Here is a 19,702-nt window from a genome sequence, read left to right as displayed (position 1 = left end):
TGAGGTTAATATATCTTTATTTTAGGACTGTTATGGGATGCAATTCACTGTCCTGGGAGATCTGGTAAAGTGCGGGCTTTCTGACAGTCAGACTTGTCTAAAAGCTGTTACACTGGCTCTCTCAGGAGGAACCACTGTAAGTATTATTTGACTGATATGTTCTCCAAAGTGTGTAGGTTCTTAGGTTTGAACATACTACTTGAATGACTTCAATAAACATTTCACGTTTCCTCTATGCAGGTAATCAACATACAGGAAAATGGAAAAGCCTTTGTAAATGGAATCTATTCCCAGCTACCTTTTTCTGCTGGTAAGTTACAATTGCATCAGGGCTAAATAGGCAGCTGACAAGGCTAAATAGGCAGCTGACAAGTGCCACGAGACAACTAGAAGGGCCATGAACCCCCCAAAATATATCTGATTATTATTGAGAGTAGCAGATTATACTAAATGTACTTGAACATCATTAGAGTGTCACTTGTTATATCATATTACTGTTACTCATATAAAGTCATTGCAATGTAAAATGTAAAAATTTGAAAAGGGTACAAGTTGAAAAAAAAAAAGATTGACACTCAATCCTCTTGTTCTTTGTAGCTGGACTAACCATTCTCAGAGCTTCCTCATTTTTCATCATTGTCCAGACCACTTTTGGCCTCCAGTTGGAAATCCAAATCTCACCAATCTTGCAGGTCTATATTGCTGCAAGCACATTTTGGCAGCAGAAAACGTGTGGTATGTCTCATTATCCTTTGACAAACCACCACAATCCATTGTAATGTTGCAATGTAATGTCTTGTTCTGTTCATGGAGAAATTAGCTATTTCACAAAATTTTCACCATGCAGGCCTGTGTGGAAATTTCAACAACAACCAAGGAGATGATCTTAAGGGCCTGAGTGGAGTGACTGAGGGCACAGCTATTGGTTTTGCAAACACTTGGAAAACACGAGCCAGCTGCCCAGACATCACAAGAAGCTTTGAAAGCCGGAGTCTAAGTCTTGAAAATGGTAGCTATGTGGTTTATCACCTTTACATGTCTGTTTCACAATATTATGGAGAATTGTTTTTCCACATAACTAAATCATATTTTTTTCTTTTTCCTATTAAAGAGAAATATGCCCAACACTGGTGCTCTCAGATTGCTGATCCTAAAGGGTTGTTTGCTCCCTGCCATGCAACAATAAGCCCAGACATGTACAAAGAAGTGAGACTCTTTCAACATAAATTTTGGACAAAAGAAGATATACAAGATAGAAGATATATATCATTTGTGATTTTCTAGCATAGCTAATCCATTATAATGCATTATAAAACATGTGATGCCAACTTCTATGGGGTAGTTGAAATGTGTATTGCTTGCTGCTAAATGCTGTTTATCTGAACAGTATTTGTGTATTTTATGCATATACCATTAACTATAATTATTTTACAGTATCAAGTGAATGCTGTTCTAAATGTGTTTTTTTATTCAGAACTGCATGTATGACACCAATAACTGTGAGAAGAGTGAGGACTGCATGTGTGCTGCAGTCTCCTCTTATGTCCACGCTTGTTCTGCGGAGGGTATCCAGATTAAAAACTGGAGGGACACTATCTGCAGTAAGTAACAAAACCACACAATGACTGGATTTGAGGCTTTCTTTAGCACTTTCAAAATAAGTTGTGGGTGGCAGAGGAAGAACTCAAGTTGAATAGCAGCTAAGTAGAGGAAGAGAAGAAAAAGTTTGTGTCCCTAACTTTTAGTAATTTTAGGTTGAGATGGCCTAAATATGTGAAACATGTCTGGTCTTTCCAGCATGGACAGTTCAAGTGACATTTTGAGGTTAACCAATGTCATGAAGCCCAGTCAATTTACATGTGACTATATTCACAACACAAGACTGACTCACATGCCCTATTGCTTTTTAAAACCTTGAATAAACATAACATTTAATAGGTTTTCCAATTGATACTCTACTTATTTTTTCATTCATAACTATTAACAGAATTCAATATATTAAAAAAACGGTATACAATGTAATGGGTTGTAAAAACAAACATAACATGGGTAATACAAAAACACACTGTACCAGTCAAACTTTTGGACACACTTACCCATTCAGGTGAGCATCTCTTTCTTCTCCTTTCTTTACCCTTTGTCAGCAGCCTCGAAAAACTTGCCAGGGACGCTTTAGATTCTGGACAAAAATTTGGTAGTTAGTTATTTTTGTCATAATTGCCATAGATGTCATCTAGTTGTTTTTTGCATTAAACCACATTTTGCCATCCCCAGCAAAATACTCCACCTCCTGCCCCAGCACAATGGTCTACACCTACAGCATAAAAAGCAATGGTCGTTCCTGCCGCTGCAACAGTGACCCTGACTATACCTGTTCTGTTACCTTTGAGCCTGTGGATGGGTGTGTCTGTTCTGAGGGTACCTTCCAGGATGATGAAGGCAAGTGTGTACCACCAGCCAGCTGCCCTTGTTATTACAAGGGCTCAGTAGTGCCCCCTGGAAATGTCATCAGCAAGGACCAAAGCATGTGGTATGTATACATTTTTTACTTACCTATGGGCTCAAATAGTTATAATCCCAACCAAACCTTCTGGCAAAAATTTAACAGTGTCTCTTTGCGTTATTACACCATTCATTTTATCCACTTTCAATAAGGTCTATGGTTTCTTTAGGCTTACTCCACCTCTGTGTTAATCAAGGTAACGTTTATCAATGTTGGCCGAATATAAAACATTTTTGTGAACTTGACTGAAACAAATATGTTGACAAACGTCACCTTGTCCTGATGAGATTTGCACAGTTATCAAAATGCTGAGCCAGGGAGGGCCTAAATTAAACGCAGAATTAATTACGGGGGAAAATGAATGGTGACGTGAAAATAAATGGGGATAATACTGCTAGGTTGAATGGGGATTATGACGTGTCAACTATTTTAGTATATATTCAAATTGTACATCAAAATAATTCACTACATCATATAAGAAAGTAGCTTTCTTTTAATATTAAGATTAACATTTATTTAAAATGTATTTATTTAAGAGTGTTGCTTTCTTTGATTAATATTTTATTTCAGCACTTGCACGGAGGGCAAAATCCATTGTATTGGAGATTCATCAGATCACTCATGTAAGTTAATAATACTGTTAAAATAATACTTGCAGGTTTATTGAATTAAGTGCTGGTAATTTTTTTTGCCAATATTCCCCTAAAAAAGGTGCAAAGGTAATTTACAAATGCTTACAAAATGAACATTTATGTATTGTAATGCAATCTTATTTTCAACAGTTGTACAATAAGTTATTTGTAGGAAATGAAAACAATGGTTTTCATTAAGTGTGTTGACATACACTCAATACAATGATGTCTGGGCAAAATTAATACGCCAGACTTTATTTAATCATGTATTTCTTAACATTTTAACTGCCAGATGATTTGAACAATACTTATCACTTCTCTGTTATTGTCCATGGATGGTTAATGCTCTGGTATGAATTGGTAACTATAATACTTTGAGTTGGAAACAGTGGAAGAGTTAATCTTGAACATCTTCAAATGTTTTGGTCTTCATACCCACCATTCATTGACTGAATGTGTCAAAAGTTCTTAATATCCACTGTTGTGTATGTAGTAAAGAGTTCCAACTATGGTTTAAACACCTGTAATCCCATACATTTCAAATAATCCATAAATTATTTACCAAAATGTGTAACTTTTAAAAGCCTATCTTTTTTTATTTATAGATGAGTTATGATTATTTATAACTGCTAACATGATACGTTTAAGTGGGACACTTGTGAAAATGTATTATTAACAACTTTCTATCAGATAACATTCTAAATTGTCAGACATATAAACACATCATATATGAGTTCTAAACATTCAGAACTGCTATAATAATGAGTTACCAAAATGTACAGTGGATCAAAAAAGTCTACACACCCCTGTTAAAATGCCAGGTTCTTGTTATATAAAAGAATGAGACAAAGATAAATCATGTCAGAACTTTTTCCACCTTTAATGTGACCTATAACGTGAACAATTCAATTGAAAAACAAACTGAAATCTTTGAGGGGCTGTAGTGAAGGTGACATACATAATTCACCTTTGTTGTTAAGCACTTTGTTCTTAATGTGTTTCTTAATGCAGTGAAAAAACATAATACATTATACATGTAATTTACTGTCCTTAGTCACTTCATGTAGTTATGACTGTTCAGGGATCGCGGTTCCTTTAAATGTTCTGAATGCGTGATGACATTTAGGCGCTACAGATTTTTGGTTGCTTGCTGAAAAATAAACGACACACGCACTCGTGTGCTCAACGTGAGAAATTGTCTTTCGTGATCTACCGCAATTACCACAGGGGAAAAATACAAAATAAAACCCCCACAATATCCTGTTTGCAGAAGTGTGCACACCCTTAAACTAATACTTTGTTGAAGCACCTTTTGATTTTTTAACAGCACTCCGTCTTTTTGGGTAGGAGTCTATTAGCATGGCACATCTTGATGTGACAATATTTGCCCACTCTTCTATGCAAAAGCGCTCCAAATCTGTCAGATTGCGAAGACATTTCTTGTGCACAGCCCTCTTCAGATCACCCCACAGATGTTCAGTTGGATTAATGTCTGGGCTCTGGCTGGGCCATTCCAAAACTTTAATCTTCTTCTGTTGAAGACATGCTTTTGTGGATTTGGATGTGTGCATCGGGTTGTTGTCGTCCTGAAAGGTGAACTTCCTCTTTATCTTCAGCTTTCTAACGGAAGCCTGACGTTTTGTGGCAAAATTGCCTGGTATTTGGAACTGTTCATAATTCCCTCCACCCTGACTAAGGCCCCGGTTCCAGCTGAAGAAAAACAGGCCCAAAGCATGATGCTGCCACCACCATGCTTCACTGTGGGTATAGTGTTCTTTGGGTGATGTGCAGAGTTGTTTATGCGCCAAACATACCTTTTGGAATTATGGCCACATAGTTCAAACTTGGTTTGATCAGACCATAATACATTTTCCCACATGCTTTTGGGAGACTGTTTTTGTTTTTCTTCTCGTCTTCTCATAAATTTTTGATGGACGGCCAGTTCTTGGTAATGTCCTTGTTGTGCCATATTTTCTCCACTTGATGATGACTGTCTTCAATGTGTTCCATTGTACAGTGGGGAGAACAAGTATTTGATACACTGCTGATTTTGCAAGTTTTCCTACTTACAAAGCGTGTAGAGGTCTGAAATTTTTATCATAGGTACAATTCACCTGTGAGAAAACAAAAATACTAAAACAAAAATACAGAAAATCACATTTTATGATTTTTAAATAATAAACTTGCATTTTATTGCATGACATAAGTATTTGATCACCTAACAATCAATAACAATTCCGGCTCACACAGACCTGTTAGTTTTTCTTTAAGAAGCCCTCCTGTTCTCCACTCATTACCTGTATTAACTGCCCCTGTTTGAACTTGTTACCTGTATAAAAGACACCTGTCCACACACTCAATCAAACAGACTCCAACCTCTCCACAATGGCCAAGAACAGAGAGGTGTGTAAGGACATCAGGGATAAAATTGTAGACCTGCACAAGGCTGGGATGGGCTATAGGACAATAGGCAAGCAGCTTGGTGAGAAGGCAACAACTGTTGGTGCAATTATTAGAAAATGGAAGAAGTTCAAGATGACGGTCTCAAAGAAAACCATTAGTAACACACTACGCAGTCATAGATTAAAATCCTGTAGCGCACGCAAGGTCCCCCTGCTCAAGCCAGCGCATGTCCAGGCCCGTCTGAAGTTTGCCAATGACCATCTGGTTGATCCAGAGTAGGAATGGGAGAAGGTCATGTGGTCTGATAAGACAAAAATAGAGCTTTTTGGTCTAAACTCCACTCGCCGTGTTTGGAGGAAGAAGGATGAGTACAACCCAAAGAACACCATCCCAACTGTGAAGCATGAAGGTGGAAGCATCATTCTTTGGGGATGCTTTTCTGCAAAGGGGACAGAACAACTGCACCGTATTGAGGGGAGGATGGATGGGGCCATGTATCGTGAGATCTTGGCCAACAACCTCCTTCCCTCAGTAAGAGCATTGAAGATGGGTCGTGGCTGGGTCTTCCAGCATGACAATGACACAGCCAGGGCAACTAAGGAGTGGCTCCGTAAGAAGCATCTCAAGGTCCTGGAGTGGCCTAGCTCCTCTGTATGGAGGAGTGGGCCAAAATCCCTGCTGCAGTGTGTGCAAACCTGGTCAAGATCTACAGGAAACGTTTGATCTCTGTAATTGCAAACAAAGGTTTCTGTACCAAATATTAAGTTCTGCTTTTCAACTGTGAGTGACGGAATCAAAAAATAATAATCCAGAAAATCACATTGTATGATTTTTAAGTTATTAATGTGCATTTTATTGCATGACATAAGTATTTGATACATCAGAAAAGCAGAACTTAATATTTGGTACAGAAACCTTTGTTTGCAATTACAGAGATCATACGTTTCCTGTAGTTCTTGACCAGGTTTGCACACACTGCAGCAGGGATTTTGGCCCACTCCTCCATACAAACCTTTTCCAGATCCATCAGGTTTCGGGGCTGTCGCTGGGCAAAGATTTTCTATTGGGTTCAGGTCTGGAGACTGGCTAGACCACTCCAGGACCTTGAGAAGCTTCTTACGGAGCCACTCCTTAGTTGCCCTGGCTGTGTGTTTCGGGTCGTTGTCATGCTGGAAGACCCAGCCACAACCCAACTTCAGTGCTCTTACTGAAGGAAGGAGGTTGTTGGCCAAGATCTTGCGATACATGGCCCCATTCATCCTCCCCTCGGTACAGTACAGTCGTCCTATACCTTTTGCAGAATAGCATCCCCAAAGAATGATGTTTCCGCCTCCAAGCTTCACGGTTGGGATGGTGTTCTTTGGGTTGTACTCATCCTTCTTCTTCCTCCAAATATGGCGGGTGGAGTTTAGACTAAAAAGCTCTATTTTTGTCTCATCAGTCCACGTGACCTTCTCCCATTCCTCCTCTGGCTCATCCAAATGGTCATTGGCAAACTTCAGATGGGCCTGGACATGCGCTGGCTTGAGCAGGGGGACCTTGCGTGCGCTGCAGGATTTTAATCCATGACGGCGTAGTGTGTTACTAATGGTTTTCTTTGAGGCTGTGGTCCCAGCTCTCTTCAGGTCATTGACCAGGTCCTGCTGTGTAGTTCTGGGCAGATCCCTCACCTTCCTCATGATCGTTGATGCCCCACAAGGTGAGATCTTGCATGGAGCCCCAGACCGAGGGAAATTGACCGTCATCTTGAACTTCTTCCATTTTCTAATAATTGCGCCAACAGTTGTTGCCTTCTCATCAAGCTGCTTGCCTATTGTCCTGTAGCCCATCCCAGCCTTGTGAAGGTCTACAATTTTATCCCTGTTGTCCTTACACAGCTCTCTGTTCTTGGCCATTGTGGAGAGGTTGGAGTCTGTTTGATTGAGTGTGTGGACAGGTGTCTTTTATACAGGTAACCAGTTCAAACAGGTGCAGTTAATACAGGTAAAGAGTGGATAACAGGAGGGCTTCTTAAAGAAAAACGAACAGGTCTGTCAAAGCCGGAATTCTTACTGATTGTTAGGTGATCAAATACTTATGTCATGCAATAAAATGCTAATTAATTATTTAAAAATCATACAATGTGATTTTCTGGATTTTTGTTTTAGATTCCGTCTCTCACAGGTGAATTGTACCTATGATAAAAATTACAGACCTCTACATGCTTTGTAAGTAGGAAAACCTGCAAAATCGGCAGTGTATCAAAATGATGGCAGGTCTGCAATTATTTCTATTTAACATGAGTTTGAATGGGATGGGTAAACTGTGAACAAAGCCACATCCCCAGTTATAATAGGGTATGCACACTTATGCAACCAGGTTATTGTAAGGTTATTATTTTTCATTTTTCCCCCTCGAAGATTTCAGTTTGTTTTTCAATTGAATTGTTCACATTATAGGTCACATTAAAAGTGGAAAAAGATCTGACATGATTTATCTTTGTCTCATTCTTTTACATCACAAAACCTGGCATTTTAACAGGTGTGTGTAGACTTTTTATATCCACTGTAGAACTAGCAAACTATGAAAATCAATAACCATTAACAAATGATTTACTAAAAAAATAAACAACTGCTGAAACGATACCTTTAATTAAAGAACAGACCTATGGACAATTTTTATATGAATGAAAAACATTTATAACAGCATACAATCATTTTATCTCTTGCAAAAGAATGTTAGCTTGCTAACTAATGTTCTAACTATCCAGCAGAATGTCTGTGTCCAGAATTGATACAACTTGCACAGAGAATTTACCCTCTCTTTCAATATTTGTATCTGGTAAACAAAATTTCTGTGATGCAAATCTCTTATCTGACCTTACAATTTCTGGCTACTTCCATGCCAAATTGTGATGGTGCGAATATAACGAGTGCTTAAAAAAAAGGCAAGAAATAAAAATAAACAAAGCGAATGATTCAAATGTTTTACTGTAAGTTATTTTCTTTTGAGACTTTGAAAATAAGCGCACTGGCACGGTAGCTAACATACAAACAATAATCTGTGAGGTGTCAACACATCATATTTTGAAACTGAGAAATTATTGTTATTGTTTCTTGAAAAAATATGCCCTCTTTCAATTTGATGCCAGCAACACATGAAATATTTACAACATCCTGATAAATTAATTTACTTATTTCCCACTGCAACAGCATGTGTTGCCCCAATGGTTTTCTTCAACTGCTCAAAAGCGAGCCCGGGAGTGAGAGGATTAGAGTGTCAGAAGAGCTGCAATATTCTGGATATGGCCTGTGTGAGTCACAAATTCTATCATAGATGAAGTTGTAATCAAAAAAGGAAAACTTGTCCACTATATATAGTTTTATTCCTCTACTGCACAAAGGATGTTGAGATTAAAACAATTTTCTCTTTACAGATCAGCACAGAATGTATATCAGGCTGTATGTGTCCTTCTGGTCTGGTATCTGATGGAAAAGGAGGTTGCATCCAGCCAGATCTTTGTCCTTGTTCTCACAATGGTGCTGTTTACCAACGCGGAGACAGCATAAAGGTTGACTGCAATACCTGGTGAGTTCAGCTTGCCTTAGTTGAGGGGTAAACTAATTATGAATTCAATGTCTGATATACCTTTGTTGTCACTTACAGTACTTGTAAAGACAGAAGATGGCAGTGCACAACAAATCTGTGCCATGGAACTTGTGCCATTTATGGAGAAGGACACTACATTACTTTTGATGAGAAACGATACACTTTTGAAGGAGACTGTGAATACATTCTTACAGAGGTATGTTTTGAAGGCTGAGTTAAATTCACTATATACTGGTAGAAATGTTGACCCATTTTGTAGATGATTCCAAGGAGTCAACAAATTAATGTAACAGATGAATTTCATGTAAAAATCTGCACACCCCTGTTAAAATGCTAGGTTTTTGTGATGTAAAAGAATGAGACAAATATAAATTATGTCAGAACTTTTTCCACTTTTAATGTTACCTATAATGTGAACAATTCAATTGAAAAACAAACTGAAATCTTTGAGGGGGAAAAATGAGAAATAAAAACCTTACAATAACCTGGTTGCATAAGTGTCCACACCCTTAAACTAATACTTTTTGAACCACCTTTTAATTTTATTACAGCACTTAGTATTTTTGGGTATGAGTCTATTAGCATGGCACATCTTAAAGTGGCAATATTTGCCCACTCTTCTTTGCAAAAGCGCTCCAAATCTGTCAGATTGCAAGGAAATCTCCTATGCACAGCTCTTCAGATCACCCCACAGATGTTACATTTCTGTATGTGCACAAATCTAAATATAACAGATGCACAAAACACACCAGGCACTGTTGACAATGGTAGCGTTGTCTGTGATGTTACATTTGGCTCCTCAAGCAAGCAGATTCATACTAAAACCTGTAACATAAATGCTGGACCATGTAAGGGAAATTATTGCAATCAAAATAAGGATGTTCTTTTTTATGTCAATCACTTATGACTAGATCATTCAATGCAAGGTCTTCCTCCTTGTCTTTCTAACCCAAATGCACAGCTTAATGCAATCAAATGTGCAAACTGAAGTGTCAGTACACACATCTGCTGTATTTAGTTTAGTTTTGCCTGTTATTTGTAATTCATATGTCCATAAACTCTGTACCGATGCATGATTTTGCAGAAATCCCAGAAGTCTTGTCTTGTTGTACCATATGAGCCTATATTACGGAGATTGTTATTTAGAATTGAAATAATTAATTAAACGATGGAAAATCAGACCGCAACATTTGTAGAAGCAGCTAGGCTAGAAGCAATGGGAAATGCTTTTTACAGAGGTGATAAAATGTATTAATTGCCTTAGGTAGGCAGATTACACAGAGGATACAAACATCCTATCTTGCATCCTAGAATTACCAGTAGTAAACAGTTTATTTTTGAACATGGCTTAGACAGTTATTCACACAATGCATCATTTGAGTGACTCGCAGAATGTGCACAAAATAATGTGTTGGCTGTTGTAAAATATGTCTGAAATTGTATCTTAACCAGGACTACTGTGGTAACAACAATACCAATGGCAGCTTCAGAGTCATCACTGAGAACGTCCCTTGTGGAACAACAGGAACCACCTGCTCCAAGGCAATCAAGATCTTCCTGGGGGTAACTACCTTGCACATACAATCACTGACCAACTACTATTTATTTATACTAATATACTGTATATACTAGAGATTTCAAATTTAACACTTTACTGATGCGCTCATAATGAGGAGATTGGGCACTAGGGGCAGTGGTGAGCGCATGCAGAGTAAAGATGTGCATTGTGATGAGGAATGGTGGATGGGCAAAGCCCCCACACCACACCACACCATTGGTTGCAAAATTGAATCCATAGATGTGTTTTCTTCTTTCCTTATCTCCAGTATTGTTATGCCTCACCTTATCCTGAACTTTAAAAGATGTGTATAATATCATACTTTTTTTGTTGCATTCATAACATATCACACATTTGTGTATTGTAATATACACTAATGTAAAACATTATACAAAATGTGTCAAATATTTCTGTATACTAAGGTACAAATTCCCATGAGACCAGGTTGAATTATCCCATTTGTAGTACTAGTAGTGGACACATTTTTTCCTGAAGGGCACGCGTCACCTGTGCTTTCGATATTTGTTAAATTTCACCACATGATCAACCATAATCACCACCCTGGATCAAAACATCTTTCACCCATTTGAAAAAATATGATTAAAATATGAATTTGAAGCATATTGAAGCATATCACATTCAACACATAAAGCTCCGGAAAAAAATATGAGACCACTGCACCTTTTTCTCTCCTTTCCAAAAAAGTTGAAAAGGAAAGTTTCGAGTGAGGAACAGAAGTGTTAAATTTTCAGTGGTCTCTTAATTTTAACCCTCCTGTTCCTCACTCAAAACCTTCCTTTTCGAAGTTTTTGGAAAGAAAAAGGTGCAGTGGTCTCTTAATTTTAACCCTTCTATTCCTCACTCAAAACCTTCCTTTTCGACTTTTTTGGAAAGGATAGAAAAAGGTGGAGTGGTCTCTTCATTTTTTTCAGAGCTGTATGTTTTACCAACTAAGAATTACAGCACTGTCTGAGTTTCAACCCACCACAGCTTTGATAGATATTGAGCATGAAAGTAATAGAATTAAGCTTGACACAATGTATGAAAGTACTAACTTTCTCTTTATGGAGGACACTCATACATTGTGTCAAGCTTAATTCAATTACTTTCATGCTCAATATCTATCAGTCCCCCCTTCAATCATGTAACACTTAATCATTACATGTTGATAAAAATAGCTAAATAAAAGTACAGTCCAATTCGTAATGAACTGAAAAGGTCCAAACACTTCTGTAAAAATCAATAAAGAAAAATAATAAAAAGGACTATTTGGCCTATGAGGCTTTATTATTCCTTAAATGAAATGAAAATAAGATGCAATGGACACAGCTTGCCCTGACACATAGCACTGTATGGCATTGCAATAGTGGTGACCATTGTGATCGATCTTTACCGAACACATCAAGTCTCAAGCTACTATCAGTCTAACCTGTGTCCAACAGAAACAGACCTAACATGTCATATTAATGAAATGCCGAATTCATTCCAAATAAAACAATCAAAGTCCCCCCTTGTCCATATCATGAGTCATGCATCAACATCATACCAACAACCCAATATATCCTGAACGTATCCTGAACACTCAACTCCAATGAATGTACTACTGACAATTTCTACCTTTGAAAAGGAATATGGCACTAATAAACATATCAGGATAGCTGATGTAATCATGACTATGAAGCAACTTCACAAAAAGACAAGTGTTGAATAGTGATCATATGTAGTCCTCCACCAATGTTTGAATAGTGATCATATGTAGTCCTCCACCTGCTTTGTGAGGAATGAACATACATACATAAGAGATCAAAATACCAGTCACTTTAGGAAAATTATTGATTGTTAGGAATGACCCTAGATTCTCATCAAATGTCCTGTAGTTCTAGTCTTCAGTCTTCTCTGTCTTGCATCAGGGATGTAAAGTTCCAATATCAGTTATTGCAGTCGGTGTGATGTGGACCCAGCAAATTGCCTGGTTGTCCTAACAAGTCAGTTTAGGTGTGTAATGGAACAGTGAGTTCCCACCACTTCACTATTTCAAGATTAACACCACAACAGTGTCTTCCACTGTGATGGGAACATGTGACCTTTCCAGTCAACTGGCCTGTGGTACTCTGTCCTGTAGTATGTGGAGTCCTTCATGATTCTCCTCTCATCTTGCTGTCGATGATTCATCTGGAAATGGAATGTGAAGCCAAGTGATCTGACCCTGGCATTGTTCTGCCATGTGAGTGGTCAGGAAGATTTGGAACAGATGTGACCCATGTGGTTGTGGTTGAAATCCTTCTTGAACATGTTGCTGGTACTCACACACTCAGTTGTCTGTGTCCAGTCAGTGACGTGATGTATCATCAGAAAAGGTTATCATCGTAAACCTCATACTGAATAAAGGCTCTCCCCTGACTTCCGGTTGCATTCATTTTGTTCATGGATCACAAATGGACAGAATCTAACAGTTTCATCCCACCGAGCAAGTATCGGAACTATTCAACTTAAAGCAAATTTAAGATGTATAAAAGCAAGTATTTAGTCGAAAATCTCTTGCATTCAATAACAGCAGTGAGTTTGCGACCTACTGACATCACCAAACTCATATCCTTTGAGATGTTTTGCTAAGCCTTTACTGTAGTCATTTTGAGCTGCTTGTTATGGGTTTTTTCTAACTTCAGTCTCCTCTTCAGGAAGTGAAATTATTCAGATTTAAATCAGTAAATTGTCTTAGTCTAAATTCCACATTTGTCCCTGATGAACTCCTTGGTTGCATTGTCAGTGGGTTTTAGGTAGTTGTCCTGTTGCGTTGTTGCCCAATGAGTTTGTTGGCAATTTCTTGTAGATTGGTAGCCAAGATTCATCTCTACACGTCTGAATTAATTCTGCTGTTGTCATTACTTGTTTTATCATCAATAAAGATGAGTGAGCCTGTTGCATAAGACACATGCATCCCCATGCAATGATATGACCTCCATCACGCATCACAGTTTTCAGGTGATCCGCTTTGAATAATCTGCAGGTCCTTTTGTTCTCCACACTTTTGCTTATCACTTTGATAAAGGTTCACTTTTATTCCATCTGTCTATAAAGCTCTGTTCCAAAACAATTCTGGTAATTTTTCTGTTATCGACTTCTGTTGGTTTCCTTGGTCGACTTTATCATTGCCAATTGCTGGGTTAGGGTTAGCCCTATTTTTCAGGACATAATATATATTGTTTGATTTGGCTACGCTCAACTTTTGTGCTATGGTTATAATTGAGTTCCTCTTTTCTTTTAGCCTCCAGATCGCTTGCTTTTCTTTTAAAGACAACTTCCTTGTATTCATTATGGATTTTGCAAACTGACACCAAATGCTGACTACAAAGGCAAAAGCAAAGTATAGAACTCATCCTACACATTCAGAGCCCTTTTGTGTGTGAACAATCAATGCAACAAGAAACACCTGGTCTATTTGAAACACCTGTGAGCCAAATATCCCAATACTTATGCTCATGTAAAATGGGGGTTGGAACTATGCTCGGACTATGCTATTATTCTTAATTAGTAAAAGATATATATTTTGCACAGATATATCTTGTATTGATATACAATCCAATATTTATATGAGTGTACAGCAAAAATAGCCTTTTTGACTTTACTGTCCCAGTACCTATGAAGGGCAAAATACATCTACTTTTGGTTTATAGTTGATTCTGAAGTTCAAATTTGAAGAGCACTGAAAAGAGTCAGGAGGCCAACCGAAACAATGGGAGCATTTTCAACTGTTGTTCTAAGAAAATGCTATTCAAAACATTCCATTACAGATTATTTATCATTATAGCATCTATTATAACATAGTAAATAGAGAAATTACATGATTATGACTCTTACTATATATTTTTCTTTTTCATCTATCAGAACAACGAATTAATCCTGACAGAGGGGAAGTACCAGGTCATTGAGAGAAATAGAGGGGAGGAGGTACCTTACCAGATTTACACAATGGGCATCTACCTTGTAATAGAAGCCCAAAGTGGTTTGATTCTCATGTGGGACAGGAAAACAAGCATGTTCATCAAGCTTAGTCCACAGTTTAAGGTAATTGTGAACTTTTATTTAATGATCAATGATAGATTAAAATGTGTTTCTGGTATTCATCTGAAATTCAAATGTCTGTTGAATGAAAAATGTTATCATTAAACTTAATCATAATGTTATGTTCTCAATTAGGGAAATGTCTGTGGTCTGTGTGGCAACTATGATGGCAATGCAAAAAATGACTTCACTTCAAGGAACCAGGAAGTTGTTGTCAATCCTCTAGACTTTGGAAATAGCTGGAAAGTCTCTGCAAGTTGCCCCGATGCTAAAAGTGAAAGGAACCCCTGTACTGCTAACCCTTACAGGCAGTCTTGGTCACAAAGGCAGTGCAGCATCATCCAGAGTGACGTTTTCACAGCCTGCCATTCTAAAGTACGTTTAGACTTTAGTTGATAACTGAATGTTTCAGAATTTCATGAGATCATTTCGATTAACTTCAGCTTTTCAATAAGGTGGATCCCTCTCCTTACTACGATGCTTGTGTGAGAGACTCATGTGGTTGTGATAGTGGTGGAGACTGTGAGTGCTTCTGTACCGCCGTGGCAGCTTATGCAATGGCTTGCAATGAGGCTGGAGCCTGCATAGCCTGGAGAAAACCAGAAATATGTCGTGAGTGTTCAATTAAGTTAAGTGCTCACATTACATTGGCTCAATCCGTTCCAAATGAAATGAAGATAATATTGAATTATTTTATCCAACACATGCAGCACTGTTCTGTGATTACTACAACCCCCCTGGAGAATGTGAATGGCACTACAAGCCATGTGGAACTGATTGTATGAAGACCTGCAGAAACCGCTCCGGGAACTGTTCCACTCAGATACCACCTCTTGAAGGTACATTTAACATTCATTTAAGATCTGTTTTGGGAATAACAATTGGTAACACTTCATTTTTGAGAGTCCCAAAAGTGTCTGTAGATGCTCTACAGATTATATACTGATTATCATTAAAGATTTAACTATCTACTAACCATAACCCTCACCCTAATCTTAAACTTTAACATAATCCTGAACATAAACTTTAAAACCTACCCTAAACATTATTGTAAACCTAACACTAAAAATAGCTAGTATTTGCTTATCAACAGATAGTTTGTTAAAATATTGTTCATAGCATTACCTACAGAAAATCTACAGAAATTGGGACTTTTCAAAATAAAGTATAACTTAATTTTCTTAAAATTGGTAGTGTTTGTTTAAAGGAAAACTCAAGACCCCAAAACAACTCCAAATCATCTTTCTAACGTCATACTGTGAAAAAAAGCTGTCAATACCATTTTGTAAAATTCTTAACCTGATTAAGGTTTTTGCAGGTGATCACATGTATTTTTTTTTAACTACAACAAGAGTAAAGTTGACCTCCTTGACCTCACTGGTCAGCTAATGTTTTGCAGACATGGACATTCAATTTTTTTTTAATACAATTTGGCTTTAAAAAACATTGTTGCCTTGATAAATCGCTAACAGTCAGCTTGGTCTCCATATCTCTCTTGTGTTCTTCTGGTGTAATATGCTGACTACATACATGGATATTCTGCTAATTCTCTGGCAGCATGTTCGGGTCGTATTTAGGTTTTCTATAGGTGCCAAAAACTGCCTGCAGAGTCAAAATTCCCCAAATAGCCACTGAATCTTTGTTGTTGTCCACACGCATTTATTTTAAGATGCACCTCTGTACTACCTCCGACAATGGAAGTTTTGAAATGTTAATTCTAACAAATTAGTTCAAAAGGCTATTTTGGATTTGAAAGATTCCAATAGATTTGGATTACTTTGGCTCCAACCAAGATGATTAGCAGTAGTGAAGACTAGCATTGTCCTTTAATGTTAGATTACTGTCAACATTACCTGACTGATATTGACAGTGTGAAACAAATGCAGGCTACATCTTGAACTAAATTATGCATAATGAAAAGTCAGCAATCATATGGCATAGCTCAGCTTGATAATGAAAAGTCAGCAAGCATATGGCATAGCTCAGCTTGATAATGAAAAGTCAGCAAGCATATGGCATAGTTTAGCTTGATAATGAAAAGTCAGCAAGCATATGGCATAGATCAGCTTGATAATGAAAAGTCAGCAAGCATATGGCATAGATCAGGTTGATAATGAAAAGTCAGCAAGCATATGGCATAGCTCAGCTTGATAATGAAAAGTCAGCAAGAATATGGCATTGCTCAGCTTGATAAAGAAATGCTTGTGTGGATTGTGTTGTACTTATACTGTACTTACAAAGGTAATACTATGGTATGAAGTTGATCTCTAGCTTGAAATATTTATTAAATAAAATTACTGTTTAAATATAAGTCACATGTTAAAAATATTTAATATTTTTCTTTATTAGGTTGCTATCCAAAGTGTCCTCCTGATCAGCCCTTCTTTGATGAAGACACAATGAAGTGTGTGAAGATCGAGCAGTGCGGCTGCTATGACAGTGATGGAATACACTACAATAATGGAGAAAAAGTGCCTGTCAAAGAAAACTGCCAGACATGGTATGCATTTACTAATACATGTAGTTTGGGTTAGAATTGTGAACAGTACACATTTGTTTATATGAAAAATGAAGAATTAAGCAGAATTGTAAATCTCTATTTTCCCGAAGTTACTGTAATTCCGAGACAGTGGACTGCAAATATGATGTAGAAGGTATGAATGAATCCTTTCCCAAAATTGTTTTATATTTATTCAACGTTACAGTTCTTAATGTTATTTGTATATTTATATATAACTATCCATGCAGCTTGCACTTGCACCTACAATGGGACCAAATACACCTACGGACAAACCATTTACGACACCACAGATGGGCATGAAAATTGTTTTACAGCCAGTTGTGGAGAAAATGGAACCATTCATAGGAACATTTACTATTGTTCAACTGCTAGAACCTCTTCACCCTCCTCTACAGTGACAACATCTGTCTTTATTTTCTCAACACCAGTAACAACATCAACTGGTAGGTACCTGTGTCTGCAACTTGAATGATGACTGTAAATTAGTTGTATGACTTGTGAGAACTAAATCAACTCTGTCAAAAACATAACTATGCAACTTCCCCAGTTGCCCTTACATTTAAAAACAGTTGTTTGTATTAGACTGAACAAAAACCACTTTAATTGCAATCCTTGTGTCTACAGAGCCAATTACAACTTCAACTGAGACAAAGCCAACAGCAACAACTGAGGATCAAACATCCTATACAACTTCTTGTGGACAGCCATGTGTATGGTCTCAATGGTTTGATATAAGCTTCCCTACATTTGGAACTCCTGGAGGAGACAATGAAACATACAACAAAATAAGAGCAGAGGGATACGATATATGTGAAAAGCCTACCATGATTCAATGTAGAGCTGAGAAGTACCCAAATGTTAGCATGAGCCAAGTGGGCCAAGTAGTGCATTGTAATCTAGTAGAAGGACTTACTTGCAGAAATGAAGACCAGTCAGGGCCATTCCCACTATGCTTCAACTACCAAATTCGAATCCTATGCTGTGATGAAAATGGTTGCCCAACTAAACTTCCAACCACTACACAAACCAAAAGAACACCATTTCCAGTAACAACAATAACTACATCAACCACCCCCACTATTCCAAAAACCACCATGACTACAAAGCCACAGAACTGCACAGTTTGCAGCTGGTCACAATGGTTTAATGTGGACTATCCTCAATTTGGCCCTTCGGGTGGAGATAATGAATCAATTAAAAGGATCATTGAGTCTGGATATAAAACTTGTGAAGATCCAGTGGACGTTGTGTGTCAAGGAGTAGAATATCCAGGGGTCCCATTGTCTGAATTAGGACAGAATGTAGAATGTAATACTAAAGTTGGACTAATATGCCAGAACAAAAATCAAGGCATTCCTCCAATATGCCTTGATTATGAAATCAAGTTGAAGTGCTGTGAGCATGCAGAGTGTCACACAACAACACCAGTAACTCGAACTACATCAACTGCCACAACTAAACAAATGTCAACATCCACAGTAACTACAAGTCATCCAACAACAGTCACCACAACTCCAACCACAACTCAGCCTCTCAACACTACTATGACTCCTACCACTCCTACAAAATCTACTACACTGTCAACGTCAACTGCTCCTACTACAACTGAAACCACCCCTACAACAACTGAAACCACCCCTACTACAACTCAAACCAAACCTACTACAACTCAAACAATCCCCACTACAACTCAAACCAAACCAACTACAACTCAAACCACTGTTCCTACAACAACCAAATGCAGTGGAGGTCAACAATGTGTGTGGTCAGATTGGATCAACCTTGGTCAGCCAACCTCTGGCCCTGAAGGTGGAGATGATGAATCCATAAAGAATATAATTGCTGCTGGTTATCACATTTGCTCAACGCCAGAGGCAGTTGAATGCAGGTCAAAACAATATCCTAGTCTTACGATATCACAGCTAGGCCAGGATGTGACATGTGATTCATCCATTGGGCTGATTTGTAACAATAATGAGCAAGGTCTTCAACAAACCTGCTTTGACTACGAGATTAGAGTTAAATGTTGTGAATTTGTATGCACAACACCGACTTCAACCACCATAACAACAATAGGTCCTAAAACCACTACCCACAAACCAAGCTCTACTTCAACATCAACAGCTCCAGGTACAACTAAAACAACAACTCACACCCCTACTACAACTCAAACCACCCCTACTACAACTCAAACCACCCCTACTACAACTCAAACCACCCCCACTACAACTCAAACCACCATGTCAAAAACCACCATGACTACAAAGCCACAGAACTGCACAGTTTGCAGCTGGTCACAATGGTTTAATGTGGACTATCCTCAATTTGGCCCTTCGGGTGGAGATAATGAATCAATTAAAAGGATCATTGAGTCTGGATATAAAACTTGTGAAAATCCAGTGGAAGTTATGTGTCAAGGAGTAGAATATCCAGGG

The 19,702-nt window shown here is 37.9% G+C and overlaps 1 protein-coding gene across 1 annotated transcript in view; it reads left to right on the top strand.

Annotated features, from left to right (window-relative positions):
• LOC105022272 (mucin-5B) overlaps positions 1-18,876 on the top strand; it is a 32,601-nt gene extending 13,725 nt beyond the window's left edge. The window contains exons 11-30 of the mRNA XM_034287377.1: positions 26-136; positions 241-310; positions 598-735; positions 848-1,009; positions 1,112-1,206; positions 1,475-1,601; positions 2,275-2,530; positions 3,074-3,126; positions 8,730-8,830; positions 8,954-9,105; positions 9,184-9,322; positions 10,579-10,689; positions 14,570-14,749; positions 14,882-15,121; positions 15,202-15,358; positions 15,457-15,585; positions 17,096-17,246; positions 17,357-17,400; positions 17,495-17,561; positions 18,747-18,876. Of these exons, the coding sequence (XP_034143268.1) occupies positions 26-136; positions 241-310; positions 598-735; positions 848-1,009; positions 1,112-1,206; positions 1,475-1,601; positions 2,275-2,530; positions 3,074-3,126; positions 8,730-8,830; positions 8,954-9,105; positions 9,184-9,322; positions 10,579-10,689; positions 14,570-14,749; positions 14,882-15,121; positions 15,202-15,358; positions 15,457-15,585; positions 17,096-17,246; positions 17,357-17,400; positions 17,495-17,561; positions 18,747-18,876 (2,613 nt within the window). The remainder of the gene's footprint in view (positions 1-25; positions 137-240; positions 311-597; positions 736-847; positions 1,010-1,111; positions 1,207-1,474; positions 1,602-2,274; positions 2,531-3,073; positions 3,127-8,729; positions 8,831-8,953; positions 9,106-9,183; positions 9,323-10,578; positions 10,690-14,569; positions 14,750-14,881; positions 15,122-15,201; positions 15,359-15,456; positions 15,586-17,095; positions 17,247-17,356; positions 17,401-17,494; positions 17,562-18,746) is intronic.
• The last annotated feature ends 826 nt before the right edge of the window (positions 18,877-19,702 follow it).

This window comes from Esox lucius, chromosome 2 (assembly GCF_011004845.1).
Source record: "Esox lucius isolate fEsoLuc1 chromosome 2, fEsoLuc1.pri, whole genome shotgun sequence".
NCBI lineage: Eukaryota > Metazoa > Chordata > Actinopteri > Esociformes > Esocidae > Esox > Esox lucius.
Note: the sequence above shows the minus strand (reverse complement) of the source record. Positions and strands in the feature narration are given on the sequence as shown.